We start from the raw sequence: 25,318 nt of genomic DNA on the forward strand, positions 1-25,318 counted from the left end.
AAGCCAAGAGTACCTCCTCAGCATAGAACCAAAGGCAGCAGATGCAGATGAGGCATCAGTTGTGCCATAACTACACTTAATTGGAATGGTGAGCCACTTGAGAAGAGGACCCTAACAAAGAGGGGAACAAAGTCTTCCCCTCAGAATCAAGATCTGAAATAACCTGAAAAGCCTGACAGCAGAGAGTCAAAATATACCTGGACATATGGGTCTGGTAACTGACAGCCCTGAAGGCCACAAGTAGCAGCAGTATACACTTTCTTACCCAATCTTTCCATAGTTTTGCTGTTCCTGCCAGCTACTATTATTAGTAAGAGTTTACCACAACTGTTTTATATGCAACAAAATGGATTATAAAATTCCATGACAATGAAAGCACTAGACAACACCTCCTTTAATAGAATTTTCCAGCAGGTCAGTGACCCAGTGCATTAGTTACAATGGATTGTTTGCAGTCTCTTACTTTTTCTGATGCATTTTATGCAAAAACACTCTAGCACTGGATAAGCTTCACATTCCATCCCTATATTTCCTACTGATTTTGTTCCACTACTAAAAATAAATGTTTTGCAGTAAGAAAATGAATAAACATGAATTCAAAATGTAAAGCAAGCTTTCTCAGTGACATTTTGATCACTTTTGAGCGAACATCTTCTGGAAATTAAAAATGCCACACATTTTGTAGGTAACAGCAGGGAAACAAAACAATAGTGAGAAAACTCGCCTACTGCACCTACGTGTCAAGACATGTACCAGTGATGAAGAGCTCATTCACACACATGCACAGACATGCAAATGTGAACTGCAACCTAAGTGACAACCCACTGTTGCCTACAGCTCTTACATTAACAGCAAGACTTCTGGAAATAGGAGTTAAAAAAAAATGAAAACCAAAAACTTTTTTTTATTTAGACGACCAAATGTCTCCTCTGTGATGGACTGGTGCCTGTTCAGAATCTATTCCTTTCACTGAGTGCTGGGATTTCCCCTTCAACCCTGCAAGGGATTAAGCAGGTAATTAGATAATAAGTAAACAAATTAAAGTTTCTTCTTGCACACGGATACAGAAAGAATGCAAACAATGCATACCTCTCTCGTTGTATTTATTTTCTGCAAGTACATCCAGCTTGCTTCCTTTTGTGAACTCTAACATCCACAATGTAGGTAAAGTTTCTAAAAGGCATATATCATCAAGGCTTATGGTCAAAGGTTTAAATTATACTATGACATAAAAATACAAGGAATGCACAGGCACACAAATACAAACTATTTTGAATAATAATTAAGTAAACCTATAAGAAGAGCAATTAAGTAAACACTACCATACATTTATTTTTAATCCCCATTAACTTCAGCCACAGTAGCAGTGGAATGTGCATTTATATAAATATTATTAACATTTTACAGTGCAGTCACCCTTCTCCTTTGCACAGGTAAGTATTGGCAGAACAAGCAGCAGTCAAATAACCACAACAGTATGCCTTTCCTAACTGAGGAAAGAAGAGTTGTCTACAAGATGCCATGTCATGCAATGACATGGCATCAGGTCAAGTGCTTAGTGCCTTAGTCATCCATAACAAGGGGGATGAGGTCAAACTTTGCTTAAATATAATTTACAGTACTGTATTAAACAGCAAGTGCAAGATATTCATCCACACAACATGTACAAAAAGATCACCTTGTGTTCTGTGCTAATATATGATCCCAAGCTACACTTTTAATCTGCAGAAACTTTATGCCATTCATACCTCGGAGATGGGATTGCTGGTCGCCTTATATTATTCAATTACAAGATCGCTGTGACTTCTAGGATGCAAGTATGGCACAACAGAAGACAATCCTGGGGTACCATGAACAAAATTCTGCGCTAAGGCTCAAATGGCTGTCCCTTCCATGTATCCCATCAGGATGTCCCACAATAAATATGTGTGGAATAGATCACTGGACTTTATTTAAAGAGCAAACATGACAATAAAGATGTCTAACCCACACTCACCACTACTGAAGGGTGTACTAAAAGGAATAGCAATACGGCTTACAGTCTGTATATCTATGCAATTGGAAGTGTCACCTATATGAATCACCAACGCCTGCATCTTAGAAACTGCTCTTGAGGATTGCTAACCAAGTCTGTCCTCCTGCCATAGGGTCAAAAAGATAATTCATTTCTGCTGTCTCACTCATGGATGGTACTAAGTTTTTTTTTTTTTTAACACTAAGCTTCCCCTCTCTGAGTGCTTACTCAGTAATTTAAAATACTTTCTTCTTTCCGTAAAATGCCATTCTTTGCTTACTCGATTATTAAAAAAGACAACAAGAAAGTGTTTTAACAGCCCTTCTACACTGTTGTCTCATTTGGGCGGACTAGAAAAAAATCTTCCCTTAAGCAGATCTTCTATTGTTTTATTCATGTATGACTAATAGAAAATTACTTAAAATGGCCATTCTTCTAAGGTTCACTTTTAACCCTCCTTTTCACGGAGAAATCTAGAATTATGTTTTCTAAACAATGCCCTTCCCGGCTTCCTCACTCTACCATGCAAGTTTTTGCTGTCTCAACTACTACTGAGATCAGTATGAGACACCTTTACATAATACTTTCTGAAGCAAGGACTAATTCATGGCGCTCTCAGTTACAGGAAGTCTGAGAGGACACCTTTACCCTTTTTTCATTCCTTCAAACATGAAGTTTTTGGTTCACCACAAAGTTATGAATAGCTACCCTTACATCTTGAACTCTGCTGTCACTCAGAAGGTCACATCAAACATCTCATTCTCGTATGCCTCTGCTTTGACTATAGACTGTGATGCATCCCACAATTGGTCTAATTCACCTTCTCGTCTGTGAACACGCTGATGAACTGTCAAGTTGTCCAGTCTTCTGAAAGTTTTCCCACAATCTGTACACATAAAGGGTTTATCTTGTGTGTGAACACGTTGGTGCCTGGTAAGAGTGGATTTGTCTGTGAAACACTTCCCACACTGAGGGCATTCATATGGCCGTTCAGCAACATGAATCCGCCGGTGTGATGTGAGATGGCTCAGTTGTCTAAAACTCTTCCCACAGTCTGTACAGTTGTATGGTTTCTCTCCCGTGTGAGTCCACCTGTGTTTAGTAAGATGAAATTTATCTGTGAAACACTTCCCACATTCAGTACACTGGTACGGTGCTTCACCTGTGTGTGTTCGACTGTGTGTTCTGAGATTGCTCATCTGTCTAAAACTCTTTCCACAATCTGTGCAAACGAAAGGCTTCTCCCCTGTGTGAATACGTTGGTGTTTCTTCAGTGTTGACCTAAGTGCAAAACTCCTTTCGCAGTCTGTACACTGAAATGGCTTTTCACCAGTGTGTATCCGCACGTGTTTAGTAAGACTTGACCTGAGGGTGAAACATTTCCCACATTCAGTGCATTTGAAAAGTTTTTCACCTGTATGAAGTCGTTGGTGTCTTGCAAGGTATCGTGCAGTTTTAAAAGCTTTCCCACATCCAGTGCATATAACACGAGGCATGACTGCATTTTCTGAAGGATCACAATCTTTTTCCATTGTATGAATTTTTTCATGATCTGTGAGATTCTGTAATCGCCTAAATGTCTTCCCACAATAAGTACATGTAAAGGCTTTATCCTGTAAGTGATACTTATTGTTTACCAGAATATTTTGCATGTAATTAAGCTGAGTTTGTTCTATGTGGCTTTGAAGAAGAGTTGAAAATGGTGACTGGAGATCTTTATCTTGTTCAGCAGGTGCACAAACTAGAAAATTAAAAAAACAAAACAAATTAAATAGGTAACTTAGAGCTGATGAAAAATGCTGCATTTAAAACAAATACTTATATCAGGAGTCTAAGTTAATCAAATATAAAGTGGCAATGAATTACATTTTCAGCAATCAAGACCAGAATACCAGTACTCACATATAAGCTAATTAGAAAAAGTACAATTAATTGCGTCACACTTACCATAATTGTAGATGTTTGAATGGATCAGCATTGCAGTACTGACTCCTGGGTCTTTCTGCTATGCAGAAACCCACAACAGGCCCAATTTCCAGGGTCTTCACATCATTCGTAGCTGACGGACTTTTAAGGACAGATGTCTGGATGTTGGGGTATAAGAAGGTAGTCGGCTGGAACAATCTTCAGGTCTTTCTAAGCAGTGTACAAGTAGTCTGATGCCCAAGCACAGCACAACCCCCCCAGATGTCGGAGTTAGCAGGGCTAGTAATGCACAAGTAAGGAGGGGGATAATGAAGGATCTATCCTGCTGGAGTCTCCACTCTCCCTTGCACCCAGCAAAGGAGAAAGTAAAGGATCAGCAGATAGAGGGACTGGAAGCTGGGAGCTTGTACTGCAACACTGATCTAACTGAACATCTGCAAATAAGTGTGACACAGCTGTACTATGTTCTTCGTAGTCAATATTGCAGTACTGATTCTTGACAGGACTCCCAAAGCTTGTAGAAGGGGAGTACAAGACGCTGTTGACCTTTACAAAATAAGGTTTTGCAGAATGACTATAGCAAATCCTGCTCTAGCTTTAGAGGCAATGCCTAAATGTTAGTGTTTTATAAAGGTGTGGACTGAGGTCCAGAAGGCGGCTTCTAGGATGGCCCGAGTAGGAACTCATTTGAGGAAGGCAGTGGTAGCTTCCCTAATTCAGGCAGAATGGGCTTTGAAATGACCAAGAGGAGGTTTTCCATGGTGAGTATAACAGAACCAAATGTAATCGGCTATCCATTTGGATACAATTTGTTTGGACACAGGTATGCCCTCTTTCCTTTCTGCAAAAGCCACAAGACAGTCAGTCTGCTCTAGTTTAGATTTTTGGCCTGTTTAAATAGTACCTGATTTGTCTGTGTACATGCAAAGATTGAAAGACTCACTTTGCTTTGTGCTGAGAATTTTGAAAGAAAACTGTCTTGTGGACAGCCTGGTTTAAGAGAAAGTTCTGATATCATCTTAGGCATGAAGGATGGATTAGTTCTAAGAGTTACTCTAGCCCTGTGAAAGGCTCTCTGCACATAAGAGTTTGCGGCTCGGAGATCCTTCTTGCTGATGTAATGGCAATTAGTAAGGTGGTCTTCCATGTGGGCATCTTTAATGGGGGGAAGGGTGGGTTTTTCAAGCACATCACTGAGAATCCAGATAGGAACTAGAGTCTTTCTAGATGGCCTCAAGTGACTGACCCCTTTTAGAAGTAGCTTTAGGTGGGCATGAAAGTAAATGGGTGGGGAAATGGGGTAGACAAGCTGAGATGACAGATGCATGTACATTAACGCTAGAATAAGAAAGGCCCTGGATGAACAGACCCAGGATGCACTGCAGGACTAAAATGATGACTGCCTGGGGAGGGAAATGTTCTTGTGACAGCAGATGGAGAATCTTTTCCATTTTGCTAGATAGGATTTTCTGGTGGTGGATTTCCTTGTCTCATTAAGGATGGTTATTACCTCACAGAGGAGTAGCTGACATGTTTTGGTATTAAAACCCAATCCTCCATTCTGTCAGTTTGAATGTGGCCATGTGAGGATGGAAAATGAGCTCTTGACCTGCCTGAAGTTTATCTCTTGTTGGAGAGGGTGGAATCCCTCTTCATTGAGGGTCAAAAGGAGGGAAAACCAGGACTTCCAAGGCGGCTGTACACTGGTAAAAAGCTTAATATCTGCTCCCTCAGTATGAAAAAATATACTGAGAGACAAGGGCTAGTAATTCAGCCAATTTTAGTAAAATTCAGTTACCGGCTAGTAAGCACACTGACTGGATGGCAGCAAAGAAGAAAGGTACAGATCCTGAAAGAAAATCAGTTAGCAAAGGTGAAGAGAAAACACTGACTGAGAAGAATCCTGCAGCTGTTCAGCAAAAAGCAGTTCAAGCTTCAGCTCTGGTATAAGAGATGGCATCTAGTAACTTAGAGGAAAAACAAATGTGCTCAGAGATGATTAAAAGAAATGAAACTTTAAAGGAGAATATCAAGTTAACAACAAAAGGTTGGAAACAAATGGGCGTAGCTTTTTAGATGGGTTGAGAAAAGTATCAATATCAGAGGCTGAAATGAAGAAAAAGGATGGCTGAGTACAAGATTTCTCAAGAAGAGATGTTTCAAAAACTGACAGAGTTAGAAGATGCAGCCAGCACCTAGAGAAAACCTGAGATTTTCTGCTATACCAGAAAAATGAGGAACAGATTGTATTAACTTTATGAAAGCACAAATAAGCCACAGGACTGGTATTTTACAGTAGGATTTGTTAACTGAAAGGACACACTGTCTCTTTGTTCCAAACCTGGAAATGAGAAAGCATTAGTAAAGAGACGGACTTACCAGCCGATAGAGTTGATCCTGACCAAACAATAGTAGAAGGGCAAAGTATTAAAAACTGGAGACAGTAGACAGTGGAAAATTATTATTTACTGAAGAAGAAGAGAAGCAAATTTAACCCACCAATCAGGGAATGTTGAGAGGCATATGTGAGAATCAACCTGCTGCATCCAACTGCCTTCAGAATATTTTTTTTTCTGAAGATCAAGACATGTTTGACGCAAAATAGGATAAGGAGGAAATACAAAAGTTTATTCAACAAGTGAGCCATCAAACAGAAGGGGACTCTGCTTCTCATTCTTCTGATAAAACTCAAGAGAGGCTTTGCCAGTGAAACCTTTTCCAATGTTCCAAAGGAAAATGCTTGAAAAACAGAAAAAAAACAAAACAAAGGATTTGACTACAAGAATCTTGAATACCTTGGACTTGAACCATAGTATGGATTCGGGAGACGAACAGGAAGACCACCAGCAACAACGAAGCTAGTGAATAAATGAGAGACTATAAAGCATCAATCATTTTTGTGAAATATGACTTTACAAGAAAATGTGGCTGAGAAAGAATGAACTTTTGCTGACTTTGTTAAAATGTGTGTGCAGATTGAATAGCATATACCCCACTTTATGTCATTAATGTTTGGAAGGACACTATAAGGGGGGGAAGTTACTGGAAGTAACATATTTTTGGTCTTGACTGTATTTGTATAAAACATTTCATGATATAAAGTGCATGTTATATAGTAAAGCAAATTTGTGCAGTACATACTCAGGGTTTCTAAAACACATGTTTAAGTTACTATGCTGTAATCTTGGGCTGTCAGAGAGGGGGACGGGATGCAAAAGTGGACTGATTGTAATATATGTAGAGTTGAGATGTTTTTTATTACTTTTGTATAGGTGAATATCTGGATAAATCCTAATGGCTTAATTAAAAAAAAATGTTTTCTGTTTAAGCATGTGGGTTTTAAAAATACAACACCATTATGAATGCAGTGAAAAGTTTTCCTTTATTAAATAAAAGTTCAGTGTGAGTCAAGAAGTCTGCAGCTGAGTGCAGTTGTACATTCTGTTGTGTTTCCAAATGAGCTGACTACAGGTACAGGCAATAAATCTCAAGGCTGGGCACAGTTTGCTGAGGGAAACGTAAAATTAAATGGGACAAGGGCAAGCAGCTTAGTTATAAAAAAAAAAAAAAAAAAAAAAAAAAAAAACTAAAGTCTGAAATTACTGGAAGTGTATAAGAAATAATAGCTTAACTGATAACTAAATACTTCAATGCATCACTAGAATAAGGTATAATTTACTTTAATTTAAAGATAGCCACTGTTCTTAAGGCCAACTGTTAACGTTTAATATGAAAGCATACAAGCTGTTTTTCACATCTGGGAGCAGAATAGAGATAAGGCAAGAGCAGACATCAACTAGTGTAAGCAGGAGCACGGGCTGTAACATGCATCTTAAATTTAGGTTAGGCACTGCCTGTAGGTGCAACTGTCGATTTGGGATAATTGATGCTATCTGATGGGATAAACTTCATTATTTGACTATGTACATAGTTTTGTGTGTTTGTTTTAAGTTAACAGGTTATTGAATTGCACTCTTCTTGTTTGAGGGTTCTCATTAAAACAAAAAACTCTTGTAAAACTTGACATAGGTTCAAATGAAGATTACAAAAAATAACTGAGTACATGTAACATATAATAGGTATGAAAAATGACTTGTCATAATGGATATGCTAGCCATATTATTTTAGAACATTAATGACCTCACAGGTATAGACACCAAGGTAAGAGTATTGACTTACACTAGAAAATGCAGAATGCAGAAAGCAATGTTACAGGAGACACATTTGGAAAGAAATACAGGTGTGAATTTGATACAGGATTTCAGGATGGATATTCACCAGCATATCCCAGGAAAAGGGAAGTACTTGTACTAATTGCTAGTGATAGAAGAGGGGAAAAGATAGTAATAGTACATTTGTGGCAGTAAAGGGCTACTGGCAAGGGGGGATTATGCTGCATGTATTTATATTCCACCTAAAACTGCTATTATGGAACTTAAGAAAATCTGGGAAGAAACCAATATTCAGCATAGGATATTACTTACAAGTGGGGACTGGAACTTGATTTGTACCAGTGAGGATGTACCTGGGGGACTTACAAAGGAAAATATAACAAGAAAAGGTATATGGAATACATGAACTCAATAGTAAAAACTTTGAGAGAATTTACATATTATTCCACAATGTACAACTGGGATAGACTAGACAGAAATTATATTTCTCAGGAATATGGGCATTTAATTGAAAGCTTCAACACACCCAATAACTATTTCTGATCACGGGCCAATATAAACTAAGATAAAAATGCAGGGTAATGAAGTAAAAATTAAACAATGGCACTCCCCGCTTACTTGTTAAAAAGGGAGGAATGTAAGGACTAGGTGGTCAAAATTTGAGAATTATAAGAGAAGATAGAAATTTCTTCATAAGTTATAGCAAGTGAGTGGGATAAAATGAAAGTGGAGTTTGAAATAGATTAGCAATACAAGAAAAAAATACGGTTAAATAGTAACATGAATTATTTACAGCAGCTGACAAAGGTTGAAGTACTGCAGAATAAGAGGATCTCACAAAAAGAAGAAACTCAACTGCAGAGTGCTAAAGAGAAAATAAGGGAATATTTGGATAATACGCAAGAGTTTAGAAAGATTGTTGTTAAACTGTATTTTGATAACTCAAGAGCACAAAGACATTTAGACCAACCTCTTAGGGAACAAAAAGTAGAAAGGGTTGTTGCCAAACATAGGGAATCTTCAACTTGAAAAATAAACAGAGATCCTGTAGAGGTATTAGAGATATTTCAGAACTTTTATGAAAACTTGAATAAAGGACTGAAATGTGGAAATCAAGAGAGAGCACAAATGGAAATATTTATGGAAGATTTAAGTATGCCAAGGATAGAGGTAGAAGGAGACTCAACAGTTAATAGTTAATATAGAAGGAGATGAGATAAAAATGGTGATGTATAATCAATCTGCAGTAAAGTCTCCCTGAACAGATATCATGTATTCCTGTGGAAGTCTGGATGCAAGGAAGAATGTGATAAAAATCTGGAAGGTTTTGTTTAGCAGTAATTTAAAAGGGGGGAAGCACAAACATCCTGGCTTGGAAAAAAGCTAAGACAGTAAAGACCCATCAGACCCAGCTTCATATAGGCCCATTTCAATTTTAAACCATTATTATAAAGTGTTTATGTCTATAATAACTAAAGGATTGGCAAAGCTGTTGCCAAAAGTGACAGATATGGATCAATGTGGATTTGTAGAGGAGGCAAACATTTGACAACATTAATAGAAAGATGATCTAGAGGGAAGCAGAATGCAAGAAAACATGGCTATTGCTGGTGGGACTAGATGTGGAAAAAGCTTTTGACAGAGTAAGCTGGGATTTTATAAGTAGGATAATGGAAGCATTTATATTCCCTGATACAATAATAAGGTTAATTAGAAGGCTATATGAGGGATCAGAGGCAAGAATTAACATGGGAGGGGCTCCTCTCTGATAAGCTGTGTCTGAACAAAGTAAACAGGAATGGATGTTTCCCCTTTGTTATCTGCTTTATATTTAGAACCAGTGGCAAAGAAAACAAGGGACTCTGAAATTCAAGGATATAATTGGTATGGTAATCCAGAAAACTTGGCTTTATTTGCAGATGACATTTTGCACTTGATACAACCAGAAAAAAACATCTCAGTGTTGTGGAACATTCTGAGACAGTCTCAAGTCTTTTTGGGATTATAAAATTAATGAACTTTAAACAAAGGTTACTGTCATAAAAAATGCACTGACACATGAATTGGTTCAGCAATATCCACATTTACGGGAACAGAATAAAATGAAGTACTTAGGAGGATGGATTAAAAAGGATTCTGTTATGGCAGCTAAGGATGTGTGGGTAGGGACTACACAAAATAAAATTCAAAAACTGAGAAACTGGAAGCACTTGTTTATGGATACGACAGCAAGATAAAAGCAGTGAAAATGTTTTTAGTCCTTTTAGTTTTATATACAAGTCAGGCATATTTTTACCAACCGGAGGAAATGCTATGGACAATTAAGAAAGAGCTGAAGGAATTATTCTGGGAGGGGAAGAGGGCATGAGTCAAGTGGGATAAGTTGATCCGTCCAATAGAACAAGGTGGTTTAGGATTACCTGACTTGAAGGAATATTTTAGAGCTATACAATTAGGGCTCATGTACGTAACACTAGCAGAAAGCTATAATTCAAAGTGGAAAGGGATGATAATGAAACGGGGGGAAATTCAAGAAATAAGAGTGTGATTTTTGGATGCAGATCCTTAAGGACTATACAAGTAAACAATGGGAGGACATATATATGCCTTCCAAGTATGTACCGAAGTCTACAGGATTTGGAATTTCTGCTTGGAAGTGTTTGCATAGGTATTTATATACCTCAAGCAGACTCCAAAAGAATTTTTCAAGTAGATGGCAAATATTGGAGGTGCGCTGCGGAAGAAAGAGGTAAGTGGGAAAGTACAGTTGTCTAAAATCTTGCAGTAGTTGTCCTTTCTTTCACTGTTGTAATATTCATTACTCAAGGAATCCCTTGCCAAGGGCAGCCCAACGTCCAGTCAGCAAACCAAGGCCTTAGGATTTTAAGGACATTATACATCTCATGTATGCTCCCCACTCACAGCATAGGGCATAAAGATGACGTACGGATGCACCTACCTCAGAAGTGAATAGCCCCAGGAGGAAAAAAATACAGTTTTGCACCTACCATAAATGTAGATGTTCGAGTGCTAATACAGCTGCAGTTATAACAGATGGGTTATCCTGCCGTCAGGCGGGTCCTCGGTTGGCCGAATTCCAAAGTCTAGGTCCGGCGTCGGTTGTCGTCGCTTCCTCCCTGACGTCAGTGCGGCAGGGGTATAAAAGAACCAGCCGACACCATCTTCTTCAGTTTTTCTTGCCCCAGATGTCAGGTGCCCCCAGAAGGAAGGCAAAACATAAACTTATGTAATAATGCAATGTAAAATAATCAAAAAACAGTAGTTTGCAAGCAAATACACCATAAACGAATACCCCAATCAGGTTGTATGAGAAGGTGTTTGTCATAAGGCCTGTCCCAAGAGAGGATGGAGGGAGGGAAACCTGGACTGCAGCTGTATTAGCACTCCAACATCTACATTTATGGTAGGTACACAACTGTACTATGTTCACCATGCATACAGCTGCAGTCATAACAGATGGGTAGAATCCCAAAGCTAAAAAGGGGTGGCAGGCACTAAGTGGAACTAGGAGGAGCAAAGATGCCCTGCAAGACTGCAGTGGCAAAGCCTGCTCTAGATTTAGAGTAAATTGGAAGGTGATAGTGCTTGGAGAAAGTGTGCACAGAACTCCAAGTGGCTGCTTCCAAAATGTCCTTGGTAGGAACCCCCCTGAGGAAAGCTGCAGAGGTAGCTGTGGCCCTTGTGGAGTGGGATCTGATGCTTGAAGGCACAGTTTTTCCATGAAATGAGTAACAAAAGCGTATGTAGTGGGCTATCCATTTTGAGATTGTCTGTTTGGAGATAGCCTTTCCTTGAGCACCTGTAGCATAGGACACACAGTTGCTCAGATTTTCTGAATGGCTTTGTCCTGTCCAAATAATAACAAAGTTGTCTGTGAATGTCCAAGGAATGTAGTAGTCTTTCCCCTTTGTTTTGTGGGTTAGGATACAAGGTAGGTAAGTGGATAGTCTGATTCAAGGCTACAGTGGATACTACCTTTGGCATAAAGGAAGGGTTGGTTCGTAAGGAAACTCTGTCCTGATGGAAAATGATGAAAGGTTGCACAGCCATGAGGGCCTGTAGTTCCGAAACCCTGCGTGCTGAGGTGATAGCCAGAAGGAAGGCTGTTTTCCATGACAAATATTGCAGTTCTGTTGAAGCAGCTGGCTCAAATGGAGGTAGGGTCAGTTTTTCCAAAATGAAGTTGAGGTCCCAAGCAGGTACTGGTGGTTTCCTTGGGGGTTTTATATTCTTAGCCCCTCTGAGGAACTGTCTTAAGAGAGGATGAGAAAATAAAGGAGGATCTGTGTTGTATTGTGCAGAAATGGCTGAAGCATGGATCTTGATGGAGGAGAAGGAAAGTCCACTGTTTAACATCTCAGCTAGGTACTGTAATATTTGAGGTAAATTTATTACCCAAGGATTCTGGCCCTTTTTCTGATTCCAGGCACAAAACCGTTTCCATTTGGCAGAGCAGGCTTTTCTAGTAGGTCGTCTTCTGGCCTCCAAGATGACATCCTGCATCTCCTTGGAGAGGAGGGTCTGTTGGGAAATCAAGGGATTCTCCATGCGGCTAGATTGAGGGGTTTTCAGCTGACTGTGAAGAGTTTTGAAGTTGTGCTGGGACAAAAGAAGAGGCACTAGAGGCAGGATCCATGGTGGGGAATGCATCAGGCTCTTCAGGAGTGGACACCAGTGTTGTCTTGGCCAGTCTGGAGCAATGAGAATCATGTTTGGCCTCTCTGCTCTGGCTTTTAATAGAACTTTGGGCAGCAGAGGAAGAGGTGGAAAGGCATAGACTGTCAATGTTGTCCAAATGAAAGAAAGACCATCCACTTTCCAGGCCTGTGGATGATAGGTCCTTGAGCAAAATTTTTTCAGTTGGTAATTTCTGTGGGTAGCTAAGAGATCTATGTCTGGCTGTCCCCATGCCTGAGTTATCTTTGCGAAAACTTGAGGATGCAACTTCCATTCGTGTGGATCTGTCACATTTCTGCTTAGGCTGTCTGCCAGTGTGTTTTCCTTCCCTGGCAGGAATTGTGCTTGAAGTTGGATTTGCAATTCCAGAGCCGTGTTCCAAAGGGACATGGCTAGTCTGCACAGGGGGTATGAATGAGTCCCTCCCCGTTTGTTTATGTACCACATCACTGTGGTGTTGTCTGTCCTTATCAATAGCTGGCCTGGATGCAGTAGGTCTTTGAAGGCCATAATAGCATTTTGTACTGCTAGCATTTCCTTTTGATTGATGTGTAGGTGCTTCTCTTTTTGGGACCATTTTCCCTGAATGCACTGATCCGTCATGTGCACCCCCCAGGCGTAGTCCGAGGCGTCTGTTGTGATGATTTGATTTTCTTGAGGCATGCAGAAGGGGAGACCTATATTTCTTTGGCATGCTTGAGCCCACCACAGAAATTCCTTTTGAAGACATGGATGAGTGGTATAATGGTTTCCAAACTGTGGCTGTGTTGAGACCATAAGTTTTTTAAGTACCATTGAAGTTTCCTCATATGCAGCTTTGCACATGGGATCAGCAGGATGCAAGATGCTATGAATCCCAGAGCCTGCAGGACTTTCCTTGAAGTCAGCCTGGTGAAGGTTGCCATTTTGCTGAAGTATTGAGATAGTTGCCCTTGTTTCTCTGGCGTGAGGTAGGCCATCTGGGTGTTTGTATTCAAGCTGGCACCCAGGAAAATTATTGTTTGAGAGGGTATTAGTTTTGATTTCTTTTTGTTGACTGTGTATCCCAGAAAGTTCAACAGTTTTATTACAAATGCCAGGTGTTTCAGAAGTATGTGCTTGCTGTCCACTTGGATCAGGCAGTTGTCCAGATATGGGTATATTTGTATCTCTTGAAGTTTGCAGAAGGCAATTACTGATGTCAGGCATTTCGTAACCACTCTGGGCGCAGTACATAAGCCAAAGGGCAATGCAGAGAATTGATAATGGGTTGAAACTGCAAGAAATCTGAGGTATCTTCTGCAATCTTGTCTGATAGGGACATGCAGGTATGCCTCCTTGAGGTCCAATGTTACCAGCCAAGACTCCTTGCCCAGCATGGGAAGAAGCTGCTGTAATGTGAGCATCTTGAATTTTGGTACGAGTAAATACGTGTTTAGGATGGAGAGGTCTAAAATAGGTCTCAAATCTTTGTCCTTCCTTGGTACCAGGAATAGTCTGGAATAAAAACCTTGACCCTGTTCTTTTGCAGGTACTTCTTGAATAGCTTTCATGTCCATGAGAGCTGAAATTTGTTTTTGTGCCTCTGCCCTTTGATTCTGTGGCAGGTTTGGCATGCCTCTCATTTTTGGAAGGGTGTGAAAGTGGAATCTGTAGCCTCTGTCTATAATGTCCAGGATCCATTTGTCTTTTGTGACAATATGCCAATTCTTTGAAAATAATGCCAGTTTTCCGCCTAAAGGTGCTGCCATTAAAGCTTTGCTTGGCATGCAAAGGGGAAAGTCATTGTGTCTGCTTTCTGAATGACTGTGATCTATCTTCTCCACCTCTTGGTGTAGGTGCTTGCCATTGTCTGGCTCTGAATGATCCTTGAGATTGCCCTCTACCCCTCGGGCGCCTGTATCTGCCTCTTTGAGGTCTGTCCGTGGCTGGAAAGGACCAATTTTTTGAAGGCCAGTTTCTGCTGAAACGTGGAGGTTGTACCTGTAGGAAATCTTTCACTGTTTGCATTGATCTTGCCTTTTCCTCCATTTTCTTTAGTACCTCCTCAGCTTTAACACCAAACAATACATCTTTTTGAAGAGGTGCATCTAGTAATTTAGCTTTGACATGATCTGGTAAGGTTTGCTCTTTCAGCCAAGCATGTCCACGTATGACAGACCCTGTAACAGCAGCTCTACGAGGCCTCTAAAGCATCAAAACCACAATGCAAGGTATGTTTACCCACTTGCTCTGCACTATGCAACAAATCCTGCAATTCCTTTAAATCTGGTTGCTCAGGTTGTGTCATTTTGCTTTTCAACTGTTGATACTTTAACATATGGAACTGACAGTTTAATGCCCTCATGGTTAAAGTGGCCGAGGTGTACACCTTTTTCCCCACCTTTCTAAAGCTCTGGAATCTCTCTCTGAAGGTAATGGGTTTTTAGCAGTAGAGGCTTTAATTCCCTTGGGACCCTGTGAAATAGTTTCTGGGTCAGCAGCATGGCTTTTGTATAGGAACTGGTGTGAATCAGGAACCCGGTTAATACCGGTCAGGTTTAACAGGAGCTGGAGGTAAAGAATCTGGGTTGAGGCTAGCTTCTGTGTACACATCATCTAATATATCCAAGACAGGAGGGATAGCCAGAGGCCTGTGCTGGGGAAGCAAGAGGGGAAGCAAGAGAAAATCCCGGAGCCTTTTCTTGGAATCTGAGTAATCTTCGCCTTCCCAGTGAAAGTGTTCCCTCAAGGTATGTAGGGTTTCCCCAAAGGAATAGTCCTCAGGGGGGGAGACCGAGGGAATGGACTCCTCAGCATCAGAGTCTTCAAAAGGGGAATATGAATATTCCTGGTCCTCAGAATGTTCTGAGGTAATAGAGGCTTGATCTGAGGAAGGGTAGTCTTCCTCCAATCTGGGCCTTTTGTCCGAGGGGGGTTGAGAACCCCTGATAAGAGTAATCAAATCCTCAGCCATTTTGAGCATCTGTTTTTTAGGCATGGGGCCTTGAGAGGGGGTCTGTGGTCCTTGTTTTTTAGTTTTCATGGCTGCTTTAGATTTTGTGAAAGCCTTAATGGAAAAGGAGGAAGGCCTGAAGACACCTTGAGAAGTGGCAGGCCTGTCATACTCTGAGTTTCCCCAGCCAAGAGTGGCGTCGGTATCTGTAGTCGGAATGGGGGCCAAGGAGCCTGCGACCTCGGGCACAGAAGACAACGGTAATGAAGCGTCATCGGTACTCAGGGGCTGCGTAGGCGCCTCGCTGAGAACCGGATCACCGTTAGTTGGCTTTAGCGTGGTGTCGGTAGAAGTCGCGGACCTCGTATGTCGGTCCTTATCTTTGCGTCTTTTACTCAAAACTGGAGTCGGAGTATCCGACGACATAATGTAATTAAATTTTTTACCAAAATAGTGTTGGGCGAACTCCGCCCAATGCTTAATAGTGCGTTTGTTGAATCTAGCACAAAAACGGCAGGCCGAGACGTCGTGGTCTGGGCCTAAGCAAGGAATACAGAAAGAATGGAAATCCTTATGCGGTATTTGCTTCCCACATGAAATGCAATTATTAACTTTGTCTGACATCGGTCTGAGGCAAGAAAAGTTTCCCCAACGGGGTACTTAGCTTTCAAGAAGACTTCGGCTGAAATATTTTCGTAAATCTCAGGAGCTGGCTGACCGCACTTGCGAACTGCTTCTACTTCGGGCACCGCGCAGCAAGAAAGACTGAAGAAGATGGCGTCGGCTGGTTCTTTTATACCCCCTGCCGCACTGACGTCAGGGAGGAAGTGACGACTACCGACGCCGGACCTAGACTTTGGAATTCGGCCGACCGAGGACCCGCCTGACGGCAGGATAACCAATCTGTTATGACTGCAGCTGTATGCATGATGAACATCAGTTCAAGAAGCAAAGGAGGAAAATGTGCATCCAGAAGGAAAAAGAAAAAGGAGTAAAGAAAAGGGGGGAAAGATACTGCAACAGTGAAGGAAAGGACATCTACTGTTTTGTTAAGACTTTACACAACTGTACTATGTACTTCCATATCATTGTTGCAATCAGTATTCCTTACTCAAGGGACAGTACAAAAGCCCAAGAGGAAACTTGGGAGGAGGAAGGTCCATCAGAGCCCTCAAGAAAGCCATGCAGGACAGCTCTGATGTATCCGCTCTAGCCCTGGAAATCACATCCAGCTTGTAACGTTTAATAAATGTATGCACAGAAAATCAAGTAGCTGCCTTAAGGATGGAATTAGTATCCAATCCCTTGAAAAAACACCAGTGGAAGCCACATCCCTAGTAGAATAAACCTTAGAAGTAGAAAGGGTTTCCCCATGAAAAGAGTAACAAAAGGAAATGGCTGTAGAGATCCAAAAAGAAACTGTTTGCTTAGAAAAAGCCAAACCTTGATATCTAGGATGAAAGGAAAAGTACAGTTTTGTACCTACCATAAATGTAGATGTCCGATAGGTATGCATCTGCAGTCATAACATATGGGTTGTCCTGCCTCAGGCAGCCCTTCGGCCAGCCGGATTCCAAAGTCTGGGTCTGGCCTCGGCTGATGTCGCACCTTCCCCGACGTCAGAGCATCTGGGGTATAAAAGCATCAGCCAATGCCATTTTCCTCAGTTTTTCTTGCCCCAGATGCCAGGTGCCCTCTAGGAAGGCTAAATTTGGATAAATGCAATAGAATTCCAAACATTTGCAAAATTATATATATATATATATATATATATATATATATATATATATATATATATAAAATGTATATACAAACAAATACACCATAATAGATTCCCCAGCTAGCTAAAAGAGGGCTAAACACCCTAGGAATACCACAGAGGGGTAGGAGGGAGGGTAAACCTGACTGCAGATGCATACCTATCGGACATCTACATTTATGGTAGGTACAAAACTGTACTATGTCCTTCAAGGATGCATCTGCAGTCATAACATATGGGTAGAATACCATAGCCAATCTGGGGGAGGAGGTACTAAGATAAAGATGGTGTAGTTAAGATCCCCTGCAGGACTGCAGTAGCAAAGCCTGCTCTGGATCTGGAGTATAAAGGTAGATTGTAATGTTTGGTAAATGTATGCACGGAGCTCCAAGTAGCAGCTTCTAAAATGTCCTTGGTAGCCACCCCTCGTAGAAAGGCTGTAGTGGTGGCCGTGGCCCTTGTGGAATGAGGCCTGATGTTTGCAGGAACTGACTTTCCATGAAAGGAGTAACAAAATCGAATGCAATTTCCTATCCATTTTGAAATTGTCTGTTTGGAAATTGCTTTTCCTTGCACCCCAGCAGCATGTGCTACAAATAGTTGGTCAGTTTTTCTGCTACTTTTAGTTCTGTCCAAGTAGTACCGCAGTTGTCTGTGTATATCCAGGATGTGCAGAAGTTTTTCCCCTCTATTCTGTGGATTTGGGAAGAACGTAGGCAAGTGAATTGGTTCAAGGATACTCTAGATACCACCTTTGGCATAAAAGTAGGATTAGTTCTTAGTGTAACTCTGTCCTGATGGAAGATAAGAAATGGCTGTACTGCCATTAATGCTTGTAACTCAGACACTCTTCTTGCTGAAGTTATTGCCAGAAGAAATGCAGTTTTCCAAGACAGAAACTGAAGATCCGCTGTTGCTGCTGGTTCAAAGGGAGGAAGTGTTAGTTTCTCCAAGACAAAGTTGAGATCCCAAGCAGGTAAAGGGGGTTTTCTTGGAGGTTTGATATTTTTGATCCCTCTCAGAAATTGCTTGAGGAGAGGGTGTGAGAAGATAGGTGGATCCACATTGTATTCTGCTGAAATTGCTGAGGCATGAATCTTAATGGAAGAATAGGAAAGGCCACTGTGGAACAGTTCTGCTAAGTATTCCAGAATATGTGTCATGCTTGCCACTGTCACATCTAAGCCTTTTGATGTGCTCCAAATGAAAAATCTTTTCCATTTAGCTGAGTATGTCTTCCTTGTGGAAGGCCGGCGAGCTTCCATGATAATGTCCTTCACTCTCTGTGATAAAACATTTTGTTTTTGGATTTAAGGGATTTTCCAGGCAGTTAGCTGCAATGTTTTCAAATTAGGATGCATGATCTTGAAATTGTTCTGTGTCAGAAGAAGAGGCCATAGGGGGAGAGGCCATGGTTTTGCCTGTGACATGCTCCTCAATAGTGGATACCAGTGTTGCCTTGGCCAGTCTGGAGCTATCAGAATCACTCGTGGCTGTTCCTCCCTGATCTTCAGTAGACCCTTGTACATTAAAGGAAGAGGTGGGAAGGCATATACTTTTAGAGCTTTCCAGCTGAAAGAGAGAGAGTCCACCCTCCATGCTTGTGGGTGGTATGTCCTTGAGCAGAATGTCCTCAGTTGATGGTTGAGGGGGGAGGCGAATAGATCTATCTCCGGCGTTCCCCATGCCTTTGTTATGAGTTGGAAGATGTCTGGGTGCAGCATCCATTCGTGTGCATCCATGGTAGTTCTGCTTAAGCCGTCTGCCAGTGCATTTTCCTTTCCTGGCATGAACTGGGACTGCAGTTGGATACTGAGTTTCAGGCATAGCTCCCATAGATTCATAGCCATCCGACATGGAGGGTAGGAGTGTGTGCCTCCCTGCTTGTTTATGTACCACATGACCGTGGTGTTGTTTGTCCTTATTAACAGGTGGCCTTGATGGAGGAAGGGTTTGAAAGCCTCGATTGCATGCATCACTGCCAGTATTTCCTTTTGGTTTATGTGCATGTGTAGCTGTCCTTGAGACCATAAGCCTTGGATACAGTTGCCCTCCATGTGTGCTCCCCATCCTCGGTCTGAAGCGTCCGTGGTGATGGTTTGTTTTGATTTTGGTTTGTTGAAAGGCAACCCTCTGTTGGACTGGCAGGCCTGAGCCCACCACAGGAATTCCTTTTGAAGGCAAGGAATGATTGGTATCAAAGTTTCCAAACTGTGACTGTGTTGAGACCATACACTCCTTAGGTACCATTGTAATTTTCTCATATGCAGCCTGGCCTGTTGTATCAGAATTATGCAGGATGCCATGTAACCCAGGGCCTGCAGGATTTTCCTTGCAGTAAGCTGAGCTTGTCTTGTCAGATTCATGAAGTAATCCGGAAGTTGTTTTTGTTTTTCTTCTGTGAGAAAGGCCATTTGGGTGGTTGTGTCTAGATCCGCACCCAGAAAGGTTATCCTTTGGGATGGAACCAGTCTTGATTTTTGGATGTTGACTGTGTATCCCAATGCCTGTAGTAGGTGGATGGCATAGGCCAAGTCTTTTATCAAATTTACCTTGTTGTCCGCTTGTATAAGGCAGTCATCCAGATAAGGGTAGATTTGAATCCCCTGAAGTCTGCAGTGTGCAATTACTGATGCCAGGCATTTCGTGAATACTCTGGGCGCCAAAGGGCAATGCTGAGAATTGATAATGCTCTGATCCTGCAAGAAATCTGAGGTGTCTTCTGCAGTTTGGTCGAATAGGGACGTGCAGGTATGCCTCCTTGAGATCTAGAGTCACCAGCCAAGACTCCTTGCCCAACATGGGAAGAAGTTGCTGTAGGGTCAGCATCTTGAATTTTGGCACAATAAGGTAAGTATTCAGTGCGGACAGGTCGAGAATAGGCCTCCATTGATTTTCTTTTCTTGGTACAAGGAATAGTCTGGAGTAAAATCCTTGGCCTTGCTCTGAAAGTGGTACCTTTTCTATAGCTTTCATTTGAAGCAAGTTGTTGATCTGCTTTAAAGCCTTTGCCCTCTGATTTGGTGGTAGGTTTGGCATTCCGTTTCTTTTTGGCAAAGTGTGGAAGTGGAACCTGTATCCTTTGTCTATAATTTGCAGTGTCCATGTGTCCCTTGTAATATAATGCCAATTTTCCGAGAATAAAGCAAGCTTTCCGCCCAAGGGTGCTTCCAGTTGAGTCCTGGTGGACGGAATCAGAGTAAAGTCATTGAGCCTGTCCTGGTGTAGTGGTTGTTGTTGCTGCTGTTGCACTACCTCTCTGGTTGGCAGGCTGCCACTGGCGGCCTCTGTAAGAGCCCCTAGATTGGCCTCTGCCTCTGGGGCGTCTGTTCCTGCCTCTCTGGGCTCTGTCCGAGTCTGGAAAAGACCAGTTCTTAGTAGGCCAGTTTCTGCTGAATCTCGGTGGTTGTACTTGTAGGAAATCCTTAACTGTTTGTAAAGATTTTGCCTTTTCTTCATGCTTTTTTAAGACCTCCTGAGCAGAGGAGCCAAATAAATTTTGTTTCTCCATTGGAGCATCCAGGAGTTTAGCTTTAACATGGTCTGGCAAAGATTGTTCCTTCAGCCAGGCATGCCTACGAATAACTGCCCCAGTCATAGCTGACCTAAATGAAGCCTCCAATGCATCATAACCACATTTTAAGAAATGATTACTAACCTGCTGTGAGTTGTGTACCAAATCCTGAAGGGATTTACGGTCAAGGGGCTCAGGAGAAGAAAGCTTCTTGTTCAGTTCATCTAACAAATACTCTTGGTACTGTATCATATGAAATTGACAATTTAGTGCCCTGACGGAAAGAGTTGCAGAAGTATATACCTTCTTTCCCCATCTCTCTAAAGCTCTAGACTCTCTTTCAGAAGGTAGAGGATTTTTGGCAGTGGCAGCCGCAACCCCTTTAGGGCCTAGAGTAATAGTTTCTGGGTCTGCAGAATGGGCTTTATACAGATGAAAATGGGAATCCGGGACCCTGTAGTATCTATCAGGTTTGGCAGGGGCCGGGGGGAGAGTATCAGGTGCTGTACTGACATCATTGTACACATCATCAATTACATTCAAAACAGGAGGTATAGCTAAGGGCCTATGCTGAGGCAAATGTAAAAAGGTCCTTAATCTTTTTCTAGAATCAGAGAAATCCTGACCTTGCCATTGAAAATTCTCTCTCATGGAGTGTAAAGTCTCACCAAAGGAAAACTCTTCAGGAGGGAGGTCAAGGGATAGATTCTTCTGCATCAGAATCTTCATAGGGCGAATAAGCCTCCTCCTGGTGGTCTGGCAACTCAGAACCATCCGAGGAGTCATCTGAAGAGTGTGGGTCAGAAGGCTCAGTCCTGGGCCTTTTGTCTGGTGGAGGGTGAGAGGCCCTGTCCGGGTGAGGTTGTGAACCTCTAATTAAAGAAATAAGGTCCTCTGCAAGGCTGAGGATCTGAGAACTAGAGGAAGGCCTCTGGGATGTAGTCTTGGGAGGCAAAGCTTTAGAAAGTTTAGCAGCTTTAGCCCTAGAAAAGGCCTTAATGGACATGGAAGCAGGGGGCCTAGCTGCTCCACGTGCAGGAGTAGATATGTCCAAAGGTATGGTGTCGGACATATCCTGGGCACTGGTTTCGGTAGGTAGCTCGGTAGCCGACTCAGCCGGGGCCTCCCGGGCCGCGGTGGACGGTTGAGTGGATTCGGATGAAGGAATCTCCGAGGATTCGGTTTCGGCCGAAACCGAGACACTCGCGGTAGGCCTTACCGTGGTTTCAGCCGAAACCGCGGGCCGCGAGTGTCGGTCCTTGTCCTCCTGTTTTTTCACCAAATGTGATGTCGGAGTCTCCGACGGCATTTTATATGCAAAACTAGCCCCAAAAAATTCCTCTGCAAACTCTGACCGACATCTAAGAGTTCGTCGGTTAAAGGAAGCACAGGCTGAACAGGACGATACGTCGTGCTCTGGGCCTAAACAAGGAAGGCATTAGGAATGGAAATCCTTATGAGGTATTTGTTTCCCACAAGTTAAACAATTATTTACTTTATCTGACATCGGCTGAGGCAAGAAAGAGTCCCCAATGGGGTACTTAGCTTTTTCGAAGTTTTCGGTAGCTGAAATCACTGGATCTGACCGACCGGCACTTGCGAACAGCTTCTGCTTCGGGCACCGCGCGGCAAGAAAGACTGGGGAAAATGGCGTCGGCTGATGCTTTTATACCCCAGACGCTCTGACGTCGGGGAAGGTGCGACATCAGCCGAGGCCAGACCCAGACTTTGGAATCCGGCCGACTGAAGGGCTGCCTGAGGCAGGACAACCCATATGTTATGACTGCATATGCATCCTTGAAGGACATCAAAAAGCTGCTCAGATTTACGAATGGTTTTAGTCTTATCCAAATAATATCTGAGCTATGTAAATCCAAGGTGTGAAGAACCTTCACATTAACAAACTGCTGAGAAGAGAAAAAAGTGAGCAAATAAATACACTGATTAAGACAGAACTCATTGACCAGATTAGGCATGAAAGGAAGAGTAGTATGAAGAGACACCTTGTCCCTATGAAAAACTAAAAAAAAAAAAAAAGAGGTACAGCCATAACACCCTGAAGCTCATACACCCTTCGAGCTGAATTAAGGGCCAAACGAAGAACAGTCTTCCAAGAACAACACTGTAAGGAAGCTGAAGCAGCAAGGTTAAAAGGAGTCGGAGTCAATTTTTCAAGAACAAAATTAAGGTCTTGGGAAGAAGAAATAGGGTTCCTGGGAGGCCTAATATGAAGGATGCCTTAAAGAAATTGTCTGACCGAAAACCTAGAAGCCAAAGGAATATTCAAAGTCAGACAAGCGGAAATAGCTTAAACGTGAGCTTTAACTGAAGAGTATACCAACCCAGCATGGAGCAATGAACACAAATAAGACAGAAGCAAAGGAACTTCCACACAAAGTGGATCCTGGTGACAAACAAGATACCAGACAGAAAATCTCTTCCATTTGAACAAATATAATTTCTTGGTAGTGGGTTTCCTGGCATCCTGCAGAACCCGAAAGCGTGTCCTCAGAAATAAGGTGCCTAAAAGGGATCAAAATCCTATCACCCACAGTGGCAGATGAAGCGTGGACAAGTGAGGATGGATGAAAAACCCCTTGTCTTGTGTGAGTAGGTCCATCCTTTGAGGTAACTTGTGGTGACTGCCCTTGACTAGGTGCACAAGAAGAGGGAATCAATGCTGGCTGGGCCAAAAGGGAGTCACCAACAAGATTTTGGTATAGTCCTGTTCTATCTTGAACAGGACCCTTGGTAAGAGAGGAAGGAGATGGAAGGCATAAAGAAATAACCCTTCCAAGAAAAAGAGAGGGCATCCACCTTCCATGCCAGAGGACACGGAACTCTGGTACAAAAGAAAGGAAGTTGCCAGTGCACAAGGGTAGGCAAAAATATCTACCCCAGTACCACCTCCTCTATGAAGCAACAACTCATGATTCTGTGTTATGGATCTGCAAAGAGTGTCTGCCACAAGGCTCAGTTCCAAAGGAATATAAACATCCTGAAAAGTCACCTGATAATGTAAAACCAAATCCCAAACCTGAACAGCTAGTCTGCACAAGAGGTAGGACGGTGCCCCCCCCTGCTTGTCGATGTAACCCACAGCACTGTGGTATTGTCTGTAAAGATTTTAAGAGGTGCTGGTAGGAACAGAGTACAAAAAGCCTGAAGAGCAAGGAGGAGAGGTCTGATCTCCTTGATGTTGATATGGTACACCCCCCCTCTGACGAAGGGACCAAACCTTTAGAAGGCAAAAGATAAAAGCCCCCACCCCATGTCTGAGGGACCCAAAGAAAGTTCCAGAGAGGGTACAGGGGGCAGGCAAGGAAGCCTTGGGTTGAGAGACAGACGATAAATCCACCAGTGAAGCTCAAAGAAAGTCCAAAGGATGAGAATCTTGAAGCCAGACTGACTTCAAGAACCACTGCTATCTTTCTCATATGAAGTCTGTCTACAAGAAGCATAGAGTGGCAGAAGCCATGTACCCAGAGCCCTTACAAACTCCCTAGCCGTAACCAAGACCTGAGGAAGAATGGATTGAAAAAGGCAGAGTAAAGCCTTGAGAAGCGTCAAGGATGCCAGGATAGGAATGGTCTGGAGCCTGCACCCAAGAAAAACAGGATCATGAAAAGGAGTCAGGAAGAATTTCTGGAAATTTACTGTAAACCCTAGGATTTGTAAGAGGCAAACAGCATACTGGAGATGCTGAAACAGGGTCTCTGGCGAAGAAGCCTGAATGAGCAGGTCATCCAGGTAAGGAAACATTTGTATTTCCCTCATCCTGCAAAAGGCAATTACACAAGCAAAACATTGGTAAAGATCCTTAGGGCAGTAGATAGGACAAAGGGCAAAGCAGAGAAATGAAAATGCAAAGAAGAAACAGAGAAACACAAACATTTCCTAAAACAGGGATGGATAGGGGTGTGACAATAGGCTTCCTTGAGATCCAGAGAGACTAGGAAAGCCTGAGGTAGAAGAAAAGGAAACGGGGTCAGCAGAAAGACAATTATAAAGAAATATACAATCATCAGGTAGCTTATAAAACATATAGGGTTGTTTAGGGGCTGGGGCTAAGCTGCTGAAAATGTGGCAGCATGGACGGGAGGGACAGCAGATGGCTTAGGAGACTCCATCTGAAAGAGTTCATAATATCTCTTCTTAACAGTCCCATTTAAAAGATTCCATCATACGAGATACAGCATCTCCAAAGAAAAGTTTTTCAAAGGAAGAATCTGGACTAATGGAGTCCTCATACTCAGTGTGACATCCCCACTCTGCGACAGTAATCAAGGAGCCTGAATCCTCACCACTGACAGTGGAGAGG

General features: G+C 42.2%; 1 protein-coding gene across 5 annotated transcripts in view; it reads right to left on the minus strand.

Moving 5' to 3' along the window:
• Positions 1 to 1,086: 1,086 nt before the first annotated feature.
• The window catches only part of LOC122809111 (zinc finger protein 239-like), a 517,716-nt gene continuing 493,484 nt past the window's right edge, over positions 1,087 to 25,318 (minus strand). For all 5 annotated transcript variants that reach the window (XM_044080353.1, XM_044080355.1, XM_044080352.1 and 2 more), the window contains one exon: positions 1,087 to 3,755. In XM_044080353.1, coding sequence (XP_043936288.1) covers positions 2,749 to 3,755 — 1,007 coding nt within the window. In that variant the 3' untranslated portion in view covers positions 1,087 to 2,748. The remainder of the gene's footprint in view (positions 3,756 to 25,318) is intronic.

This window comes from Protopterus annectens, chromosome 8.part0 (assembly GCF_019279795.1).
Source record: "Protopterus annectens isolate FY-2018-M chromosome 8.part0, PAN1.0, whole genome shotgun sequence".
Classification (NCBI taxonomy): Eukaryota; Metazoa; Chordata; order Ceratodontiformes; family Protopteridae; genus Protopterus; species Protopterus annectens.